The sequence below is a fragment of the Furipterus horrens genome, unplaced genomic scaffold (genome assembly GCF_987537825.1).
Source record: "Furipterus horrens unplaced genomic scaffold, mFurHor1.1.pri manual_scaffold_1, whole genome shotgun sequence".
NCBI lineage: Eukaryota > Metazoa > Chordata > Mammalia > Chiroptera > Furipteridae > Furipterus > Furipterus horrens.
The window spans coordinates 122483975-122495654 of NW_028327171.1; the positions used below are offsets into that span (position 1 = coordinate 122483975).

The following is an 11680-nucleotide window of genomic DNA, read 5'->3' on the forward strand; positions in this document are numbered from 1 at the left end:
TGGCTGGAAGTCTAAAATGATTTTTTAATAAAGTTTTTTTCCCCCTTTTGATCTGGGTGTCAAGCCTCTGTGCTGTCTCGTGAATGAGGTTCTGACTCATGGAGCACAGATTCTGGGCTTTCTCTTCTGGCTACTGAGAGGCCTTTATCAATGCTGCCTCTCAGCCACATCCTAAAAATAGAATACGTTGCTACACAGCTACATTCTGGTTGACAAGTGGTACTGTGTGCACAACTAGTAGTCACCTCTGAATGCTTTTTCGGGGCAGATACCAACTCATATTTTTCTCCTATATTTATAATTTTAAACTGGATTTGTATATATTATTGGAGAGCAAACTCATCCACCCCCACCCCAAAATCACACAGAGAAGTATTAATATGACATGGGATCAAGTGTTTATTAGCTAGGGCAGGGCTTTTAGATATGTGGACTTTTGGCCATTGAGGTAAACTTGTTTCTCTTGGCAGTCAAGACTGATCAGAGCTCAGACTTCAGTTCCATGGCTGACCAGCCATGTACTCTGGGCCAGTTTCTTAACCCATCTGATTCATCCTGATATATTGTGAGGAGATGATGATGATGATGACGATGATGGTGTGGCAGTGGCAGCGGTGGTGGCAGCAGCAACAAGAGAACACTTAACAGCTAACAGAGTTCTCGCTATGTGACTGACACTTCACCTCGTTTCATCCTCACCACAAAGCAATAGAGATGTATTCTCCCCCTGCCCTTTTTTTGAAGATGAGGAAACTGAGTCTAAGAAAGGCTATGTAGTTTGTTGAGAACACACAGCTGGACATTGGTGGAGTCTGAATTTTAACCCAGATCAAGCTCCAATGCTCTGTGCTGTAGCACTGTCTCCCTAATGCTTTCCATAGTGTGTGCACTTAGTAGGTATTCACTGTTCACTTCTTTCCTTACAAGATGGGAGTAGAATATGGCTTGGATTATTTCTATGACATGAAGTAACAACTCTGTGTCTTTGAGAAATCTTACCAAATATGAAACACATAGAAGTGCTTTTAAAAATGCAGATTTTCTTTCTTTCTAGACAAATGAACTTGTGATGAGTTTGGAAGATGACGACAAACTCCTGTTGAAAGAAGACAGCACTCTGAAAGCTGCTGGAATCGGTGAGAATGAGTGCTGTGCAGTGCCTGCAAGGTGCTGACCTGTGTGGGGACACCTGGCTGATTAGGTTTGGATAACTCACCACAAAGTAAATGCTGCCCTTGGTGCTCTTTACACTCCCTGATAATTATTCAAAGGAGGAGGGTGAGGATGATATACATTCAGATCATTTGACTGAGGGCAGTGGTTATCTGCTCTCTAAATATTCTGAATGCAAATAGTTCTTTGCAGAAGGTATGTGCAGAATTCTGCTGAGGGTTATTTTCAGTGATTGACAGGTTATTACTCAATAACCTGCTTACTCTTATCAGCATCATTTGAACTGTTGGTTTGAGAGAAATGGATCTAGTAGAACTGATGTGGAATAATGAAGCGAGATGTTATTTGTAGAACATGCAGTATGGTTTCTGATAGTGGTCCAGGTTACTCAGGGTTGACCAAGTCATGGAATTTCAGAGGAGACTAGGGTGGGCAGTTGAAAAATTGCCCCATTTAGCATTTCAGCCTGGAAAAGGCATGTAGTTCTAGTTTAAAGAGATGCTGTGTTCCATATTTTGTGACCATTAGAGGTCACTCTAATTCTACTTATATGTATATCTAAAGATTAGCCATAGGAGTGAAGATTTTAAGAGGTGTGAGCAGGCGAAGGCGTTGTGCCTCTGATACAGCTTTGTGGCCAGTGACTAAAGAAACAGCATGAGTCTCATTTCATAGCGACTGACACGCACTGGTTAAGGAGAGCCCTAAGTGAGGTCCACGCTAGCAAGGCTTACAGGTTTTTGACAGATGTTGAGTTATTTTAGTCACATATGTCAGGAATTCACTTTTGAGGGATACATGTGGCCAAAGTGAGTTCCTGACGTATCTTCCAGTTTAAGTAAGATTTTTAAATAACATGTTATGAAATCTTAGACTTGTTTTCTGTGTTTGTCTATACTATTTGCTATATTAGTGTTTTTCCATATTATGAATACATAAGATTGATTGCTATTATTTGAAAAATATAATTTCTATTTCAGCATATATTTCTTCAAATGCTATTATGTTATTATAGCAGATTGCATCTGTGTTATTGAGGCATGTAGCCCCTAGGAGCTAGAGTGCATAAAGGTATAATGTAATGAATATAATAGACTATTATTGATGTAGGAATTCACAGATCTATGGAAAAGAATGGAAAATCCAAAAACAAACTAAAAAAAGTAAGATTTTACAGTTTAATCAATTTTTGGCATCTCACATAAGTGGGGAAAGAATGAACTAGCCAGAATATGATGTTGGGCTCATTGTCAAAGCATTTGGGAAAATAAAATTAAAATTTTTGTCTCTGTCTTTGTTCCAAAATAAATTCTAGATGAATTAAGTGTTATAATGTAAACTTTTAGAAAATGTAGAGGAGAAGAGCTCTCTAGGTATGACCATGAAGGCAGAGCATTAAAATGGGGATAAGTGAAAGATTTGACCAGATTAAAAATATATAGAGAGCCAAAGGAGAAGCAATAAACTATGAAGTATTTGCACCATAATGATTCTGTTGTATATGGTATACTGCAGTACACTAGTCCAGTGGTTAAGAATTAGATCCTAGAGCCAGAGTGCTATGTTTACCACCTGATCTGCCACTTACTGTCTGGGTGACCTTGGACCAGCAGTAATCATAATACTCACAGACATGAAGAAAGTGGTAGTGTTGGGAAATGGATATTCTTCTGAAATACTGTTGGGAGTGTGCATTACCTATAATTTTCTGTTGATCAATTTGACCAGTAAGACGGTCTCAAACTTAATGTGCTGTCATGTCTATTACCAAGCCAACAAAAGCATGCTTCGTCAAGCTCTGTGACTCCTATGAGGTGGTGATACATCTTCAGAGAGGTGGCAGTGTCCTCTCTCACCTTCTATGTTTGTGTGTCACTGATGTAGAACTTTATTTATTGACTGGAAATAGAATATATTGTGTGATAACCTCATTGTTTAAAAATGTATATATATTTACAGGTCTGTATGTGTGCATAGAAAAAAGATCATTTGCCAACATTATAGAACTAGTATCTCTAGAAGGTGGCATTGCTAAAAAATGATTTTTTTTTCTTCTTCATATTACCTAATTGTTCATGTAATTTAAAATTTTTCTGTAGTTTACATATAAATTAGATATATTACTTGTAAAGAATAAAGTCCTAAAATAGGAGAAAATTGATTTGAATGAAGGCTGTACATTTTACTTGCTTTGTGACCTTCTCTGTAAGCCATTCAGTCTCTCTGAACTTCTATTTAGAATTCTGTGAAACAAACAGAAATAATTAAACCTACTTGAGTGGGTTGTCATAAGGGATGAGTAGAAGAATAAAAGCATCTGGAGAAATGCATGTAAAGGCCCTCAAAAATATTTAAAAACCATTTTGGAGAAGGCAATTGGCAAATGTTTTGAATATATTAAAATACTGAGTTGCTGCTTTAATTGTCATTAATTTCAGATTTATGTACTTGACCACCCGTAAAGATGAGAATCAAATCCATCATTTTTATCTTTCTTGTTTTCAAGCCATAGGTCTTTGATCAGAATCAGATCCTTTTCATGAGTTCTTCACTAGTTTCAGGGTCATACAAGAGCTTCCACTGTCCTCCTGCCCTGGCAAGCCCGCAGCCCTGGTCAGGGACAACTTCAGTCAGTGCTGGAACAATTTTCTCTTCTGCACATTAATCTCTGTTGCCTAGAGCAGTGTTGGTGCACTTGGGAGAACAAGCCACAGTTAGGCAGGGGAAATGCTAAGTGGGAGTAGAGTTGTAAAGATGATCCTTGAAATGTCTGATTTTTCCAGGGAATTTTCCTTCCCTTGATGTGTCTGGTTAGGTTTTTAAGAGGTTTGAGAGAAAAATTCCAAGTCATCACTATCCCTTTTTACCACTTGATCTGGCTGTGGAGCTGTCACTCTGCTTTCACAGCCAGTTGCCATGGGAATAATGCCAGTGTAACAAATTTATCATTATGACTTTTCTTCAAAATTCATGAAAGGAAAAAGAAAGACTGTGAGGGGGGATATTAGGGGAACAAACTTGTTTGAAGATTTCTTTTCTCATAGAGAAATTCTTCAGTTCCTACTCTGGCCTTTTATCTGCATTGCAGTTCCCAATTGTATATTCTGCCTGAGGATGGAGGAAGTTTTTATTTGTGGACTTAGTGCTAAAATACATAAGTAAAGAGATTTGCTTTGTGGAAGGAGGAAGAAGACTTTATCTAGAATTGTTACTTAGAATTTGAAGAATTTTACCTTGTTTTTTTTAACAATTGTAATTTTATGGACTAATTCCCCTAAGCAATAAATTTGCCTGTAAGGTTTTTTTGGTGGTATTTTATCTTTTGTTTTGCTACATTCTACAACTATTATACCTTTGAATGCTCTCTGGTTTAGAAAAGAAATTGTATCAGGGAAACTCTTCTAAAGCCAGTTGTGTTTTATTGGAAAAAAATTTTTTAAAAGATACAATGGGCCACACTGTCAGTGCTGATCTAGGGGAAGAGTCCGTGTCAAACCAGATCCTGTAATAATTCCAAAACTCCCTTGTGCTTTGGTTTCATTTTGTGTGTCCTCCTGTCATCTGCCCACAGCCAGAGCCCCGCTTTGTGCCTGGCACCTTTGGATGTTTCCTGCGTACAACTAATATTGTAAGGTACCTTGCCTCCCATGTCTTTATCAGGATCATATTTGATTTGTGTTTCCAGCATGTTAAGGTGCCTGTTCTTCATGTTCACATCATAACAGCCCGAGCCTGGGACTTGGTAATGGAAGCGGTGAGCCCAGGGAATTGGGGATTGCAAAGCAGGGGCCATTTATGAGCCTCCCATAGATTCTTCTTTTTTTACTCTCCCTTCATCATTGTGGGAACCACAGGCATGGGTCCTGTCTGTCAAAGGTCAGATTTATTTCACTGTTTGCTGGAAACTGGAGTTTGAAATCTTCTCTGCCAGCTGATCTGAAATGGACACTTGGAGCAAACGTGAAACAAAAAGCCAGGGTAGGTGGCAACCTCAGGTAGCTGGCAACCTCGGGTCGCTGGATTGTTGACTTCCTTTGGCGACAACTTACAAATATAACTCAGCTAGCTGCCAGCACAGTTTTGAATGATTTGTAGATTAGGATTTTATGAAACTGGGAAGGATAGGATATATTCCTGGAGCAGGAGAGAGGGTGAAGTTTGTCCTTTGGGTCTCAAATTGCTGCAGAAACCACACCTAGCTCTTCCTGTAAATTTTTTTTTTTTTTTTTGCCAATAATCTGCACTTATTATCACATTACAGCCTGCCCTGATCGTTAGTTATCTGTACCACAAAGTCAGTATACATATGTCCATTTCTTCTCAGACAACAGTTGCTGTGTCTCACACTGCTCTGGTGCTGACTAGTACAAGGCTCAGATTTAGAAATTAGGTAGTGAATCCTTGTCAGTTGGCCAGTTTATTGAGGTGTTATTTGAGTTTTAAGTGTATTGCATTTAATGTTTTTTGAGATTTTACATTTTTAAATTGTTTTTTATACATTATTTTATTTAAAGTCATTATTATTTCCTGTAAAAGGTATATGTGTGTGACCTGTTTAGAAACAAAATTATTGATTTCATAGCCAAAGTTTGAATGTCCTGCCTTGTATTCATGTCATTAAATTTGAAAGTCAGAATTAAAATGATCCACAAATGTATTGAGAGGGCTCTTACTTCATTTCATTTGATAGTAAGAAAAAGGGATGGACTGTCAGTGTATTTATTGGATTTTAGGTTGTACATTCATTTCAGATTCACATGCCAAAGCACCATGTACTGCCGCCTGCAGCACTTTTAATTCACAGTCAGGTGCCCTTGGGGGACCGGTACACAGCAGTCTTCCCGAGGGTTCTTCCCCAGCAATTTTAAATAGAATTTGGGAAGCAAGAATTTAAGGGAAAATGGTGGAAAGGGTGATTATATAGATTCTTGAAAGTCATAATTCATTTTTACTTTAATTGGTAACTAAATTTGCAGTATAAGTACCTGACAATATTCTCTCCAACATTTTCAAGAGTTTTACAGATGTTTTAAAACATTATATTCTATTTCTGATTGAGGACCACATTTCTAAAGTTTAAAATCCTTTTTCTGTTTACTTTTGAATGTTCAAAGTAACTTTTAATTTGTGTTGTTTTACAATTTAAGGATAAATATTTTTATCAGCCTGGAGTATTTGAGTTGAATTAATTTGTCAATCTCGTTTCTCTGAAAAAAAGAAAAGCATTCATCTGAAAATAAAATCTTTATCTTAAATGATCTTATTTTGAGCCTGTATTATGAGAGGTGGCATAAATACTTTATATGAATAATGGATTGATCTATAAGTTAATTAGACCTAAGAGAACCTACTGTCCAAACAAAAATGCTTTGTTACTCCCTTCTTTATGTAGCTTATTCTGACCCTTTTAGAACTGTACTGAAGGGCTGTACGATGTTATTAGTTTCTCAAAAGGGGTACAATAAAGGTGAACTGCAGTAAGTGAATGTTGTAATTACAGTTGGCATGTATTAAGTAAAGTGCTGTGTGAGCGAAGCACTATGTAAATAGCATGTCGTAGATAAAACCTTGCATTGTGATTATGAAGAACAGGATGCTTTTGCTCATTCTCCATTAGAAGGATGATTAGAATCACTTGTAAATTATGTAAGTCTACTTCTGGGTTTGCTTCCCTTCAAAAAGGAAACCTCAGGAGCTTTGCATATAAGGGATAGATCTCAATATCTTATCTTTGAATATTGGATTTTTTGAAGCCTTTTTTCAACATTTTACTAATTTCAAGTGTGTGGCCTCTTATTCTTTTAAATGCTTTTTTTGGGGGGAGGTTACAATTTAACTAAATTTACCCCTCCCTGTTGATTTGCAAGTTTCTTTCTGCTGTATCCTCTCCTATGCTCCCCCAGGATCATTGTAATGAGAGTTTGCAATCTGATTTTTATCAGGATTAATCTTCATGTAGTGGACTAGACTGAGGATCTGAGACTATGGGTGACTTTATTTTCTTTTAACATTTCTGTAATGAGCATGGGTATCTTACAATTGAGAAACATTAAATTTGATATTCTTAAAACCAGCAAAAACATTTTTAATGAAATGTCATGCTAAGTCTTTCATTTCCTTCTCTTGTGACAAATTCTAATAATGAGATGAGAGTTGTAAACGAAGTGTTAATCTTTGGCGTTCCTTCTTATTATCCTATTTATTTGGCTTGAAGAATTTTACTTTGTTTTTAGAGGATATGTTAATTGAGTGATCAGTATTCATTACAAATAATCTTGTCTGTTTTCTACATTCTGAAGGCCCTTTTGCTCTTTTTGTAAAAGCTAAGCAGACTGTATTAACTTCTGATTTAATTTAAAAAACGAATGTGAAGCTTGTTGGCACAACACCTTAAAGAATTGCATGTTTAATAATTGGAAGGCTTTCCATCAGATTTGTCTCCAGTCTGAATTAATAATGTTGCTGACTTATTGTTTTAGAAGACAGAGTCCTTGACCTGGTAGGTTGAAAGAATTGTGACTGCTCTGAACCTTTGTGAGTCCTTTAGCTGTGCCATATCCCCAGTGAATAATTAGAGGTATTTGAAGGTATTGCGGCAGAAGCCAATTTGTGTCTTTCACTTTGCATATTGTTGAAGCCTCATGAATTAATCATAAGCAGGCAAAAAATTAACTTCTTCAGACACATATTTTGATGGGTCATGAGGGAGAATGTAAAGTGATCTGTAAAATATTCTACTGATCCTCTGAGTATTAAATTATTATACCTACAGGCTAATTTCAGAGGAAAAAAGAGTTTTTCCTCCTCCTTCAGTAATAGAGTAGCAAATTTGGAAAAAAAAAAAAAGGTTTGTTATTTTCTAGAACTCTTAAGAGGACTAGAAATGAGCAAATTTATCATTTCCTAAAAGCCAGATTCTTGTGTTAATTCTTGTTTTTAATTCTTGTGTATTTTTCTTTTCACTTTAGATTATTTGAATTCTAGATTCTTTTTTTTTTTTTTTTTTTTTACTTTGTGGTTGCCTCTCACTTGCACCCCCAACTGGGGACCTGATGTGCAACCTAGTAATGTGCCCTGACTGGGAATCAAACCAGCGACACTTGGCTCGCAGGCCGAAGCTCAATCCACTGAGCCACAGCAGCCAGGGCTTGAATTCTAGATTCTTATAACTCCAATTTATACTTCTTGTTGATTTGGTGAAATGTGAAACCAAACAAATAACTCATTTTTCTCACTTTAGGTATCTTAAGCACTAAATCAAAGCAATGTGTGTTTCTATACTTGTTTAAAATCCAATTTTACATTAAAATTCTTTTCCATTTTCTGTTTTTCTTTTTTTCAGCCAATGAAACTGAAATTGCATTCTTCTGTGAAGAAGATTATAAGAACTACAAAGCTAATCCCCTTTCATCCTGGTGAAAACCTCATGGGGTCTTCCTTTTTGCATACCTATATTAGGCTCTTTATTCCACTAGTGAGTTTTGAAATTGACAAATAAACTTTAAAAATTAATCTGAGGCTCTGCTATTTGAGTTAAAAATCGGTGCTGTTTTCTCTCTGCAGGTCTCACTTTTCTTTTTTTCTTTTGTTGTAAAATTATTTGTCAGAAAAAGTTTGATTTTTTTTGTAGTGAAGAAATAGTTTTTCAAAAAATGATTATGGGATATTGGTTCTTTCGTCATAATTTGTTTTTCTGAAATTAGAGGTTATTTTAGTGACTTGCATGTTAGGTTTTTTTAAAAAGATGATAAAACTAAAGTGATTCTGTTTATTTTATATTTTTTCCATAGTTCCTAATTAGAGCCACTATTTCTATCTTTGGCTAAGAGAGATTATACGTCTCTTATGATAATCAGTGCCATCTTTTCACTCATGGTGATACACACCATCATACATGAAATTGAATTGTGTATATTTCAGGAAGGTTTTCTGATGCAAAAGGGTTTCTTATTTTCTTTTAGTATTTCATCCTGCACAAATAACATTGCTGAAATGTTTGTTTCTTTTTTAAAAAATTTGAGCTCTGTTTCCTGACTTAAGCAAACTATAATAGAACTAAACTAATTTGTTTGGAGAGAGAAAGTAACAGGATATTTGGACATTATTGAGAATAAGTCTAAGTCATAGAAGACACATTCTTCCAAAATAACATTTTCAGTTCCTAATAATGACTGACTACCAGTACCTGAAGTGTAGTAGTCTAAAAGGAGCCTCTAAGCAGCATGTATCTAATTAGAACTCCTAGAGAGGTTGGTTGGCTCTAGAATCACTCCATGAACCCTTAAAATTGTCATTAGAGCAAATTGGTTTCATGGTGGTAGAGGCTACCTTGAGAAAAACCATTCTTTTTAAAACGTCAACTTTGAAAGTCTGATTAACATAATCAGAAGATGCTTTCTTTCTTGAAAGATTTAATGCAGCCTTTTCTAAAAAGAAATTTTATTTATTTGTTTGCTGTTTCATTCATTAAACAAACTGCTGAATGCACAAATGACCTAGGCTTCCAGGGACCTAATAAAGAATAAAGTAAGAAGAGGACTTCTGGCCAAGATGGAGACCTAGACAAACATGCTGCATCTCCCTCCACAACTAAGAAGGAATACAACTACCTCAAAGCTAGGGACAACCAGAAGTTCCAGAAAATCGAGCTGCATGGAAATCCAGCAAACAAAGGTATAAAAAGGAAGGAGGGGCGGAGCTGGGGTGGAAAGGACGCAGTGTGGTGGTGGCGTAACAGAACCCCTGGGCTGCTCCAGTTGATAGTTAGGGGCCCTATTGCCCGCCGCCAGAAGCACAACTCTCAATACCAGAGTTTGGTGAAAAGAAAAAGAATTATTTATTTAATGGTTATATAGATTTAGATTATTTGCAGATTTCTGCTGTTAAGTCTTATTTTCTTTAAAATACCCACAGACACATAGTTCTGCCTCCCCCTACCAAACCAGGCTAGTTTTAGAAAAGCCAGAGATATAGTTTTTCTACTTACCAGACACAGTTCAGCTTTACCGGCAGCTCCCAATCATTCGATCCTGATTGGGGAGGCTTTGCCTGTGTTGTGGTGCCCTCCAGCTCTTAATGCAGAACCATGTGGAGTTCCCAGCCTCCTTGTAAACTGCATGGATTTCTCCCTTTCCTTTCAAAGCCGCATGGTGTTCTTCTCTTCTCAAAGCCACATGGTGTTCTCCCCTAAAATGTCTGCCACTTATTTTTATATCCCTGTCTGCATCTTGTGATGCAGTGGGCGTGGTAACCAGTTTTGACCATTCATAGAAACTTACTCAGGCTATGTGCTCTTTCTGTACCATTCTATGGTCCAAAACCCATCCCATCTTCTTGGGGCCTTAAAATAACCAAAGCCATTTGTGTAACAAAGACACTAACCACAGGCATGTGAAAGCATCTTAAAAGCTGTTTCCTTTCCCCAACCCCCAACATGCAGGCTCTCGGGATTTTTGGAGACCCCCATTCTGTAACAGTGGCAGCAGTGGCGGCAGTGTAGGCAGTGGCAGACCTGCAAACATTTAAAAAAGTCAAGAGAGACACCTGGGGAGCACTCCCAGCACCAGACCAGAACGTACAGCTCGCGGTTCCAGTGCCAGGGACAATAAAGCCTCATTGCTTCTGACTGCAAACCAGTGGGAGTTGGGGAGGAGGCAGAAACTGCTGGACTCTCAAAAGAGTCCACTTAAAAAAAAAAAAAAGAGTCCACTTTTTTAAAGGACCCCCACAGTCCTAGAACATCTGTAGACCCACCCACTCTGGGAATGACAGCCAGGGCAACAGCCAGAGAAGTGCCAGTCACATACAGAAGTGGAAGAAGTGCCTGGAAAAGGTACAAGTGCTGAGCAAGCAGCATTGTTCCCTCTCAGACCCTTCCCCCACATACAGCGCCACAACGTCGTGAAACGGGTCATCCTCTGCTGACGAATACCTAAGGCTCCACCCTTACAACATAACAGGAGTGACAGTGCTACCTAAGACACAGAGGCAGATGAACATAGGAGCCTGTCAAGTTGAGGAGACAGAAGTATGGCCCAAAAGAGGGAACAGATCAAGGTTCCAGTGAGAGAACTAACTGATGAGGAGATAACCAACCTAACAAACAAGGAGATAGCCAACCTAATAGATGAAGTGTTCAAAACAATGGTGATAAAGATGCTCACAGACTTGACAGATATGCTTAAGTATGGCAAACGCTTAAGGGAAGAAGTGAAGGCTATGCTAAGTGAAACAAGGGACAATCCACACAAAACCAATGGTGAAGGGAAGGAAACCAGGGTTCAAATCAATGATTTGGAAAGTAAGGAAGAAAACAACAGTGAACCAGTACAAAATGAGGAAACAAGAATTGAAAAAATTGAAGAGAGGCTTAGGAACTTCTGGGATAACTTTAAACCTGCCAACATCCAAATCATAGGGGTACCAGAAGGAGAAGAGGAAGAGCAAGATATTGAAAGCTTATGTGAAAAAATAATGAAGGAAAACTTTCCAGATTTGATGAAGGAAA

At 37.6% G+C, this 11680-nt stretch overlaps 1 protein-coding gene across 7 annotated transcripts in view; it reads left to right on the forward strand.

Moving 5' to 3' along the window:
* CUNH2orf76 (chromosome unknown C2orf76 homolog) overlaps window positions 1-8685 on the forward strand; it is a 106710-nt gene extending 98025 nt beyond the window's left edge. For all 7 annotated transcript variants that reach the window (XM_090279350.1, XM_090279343.1, XM_090279347.1 and 4 more), the window contains 2 exons: window positions 1055-1136; window positions 8516-8685. In XM_090279350.1, the coding sequence (XP_090135476.1) occupies window positions 1055-1136; window positions 8516-8592 (159 nt within the window). In that variant the 3' untranslated portion in view covers window positions 8593-8685. The remainder of the gene's footprint in view (window positions 1-1054; window positions 1137-8515) is intronic.
* Window positions 8686-11680: the final 2995 nt, after the last annotated feature.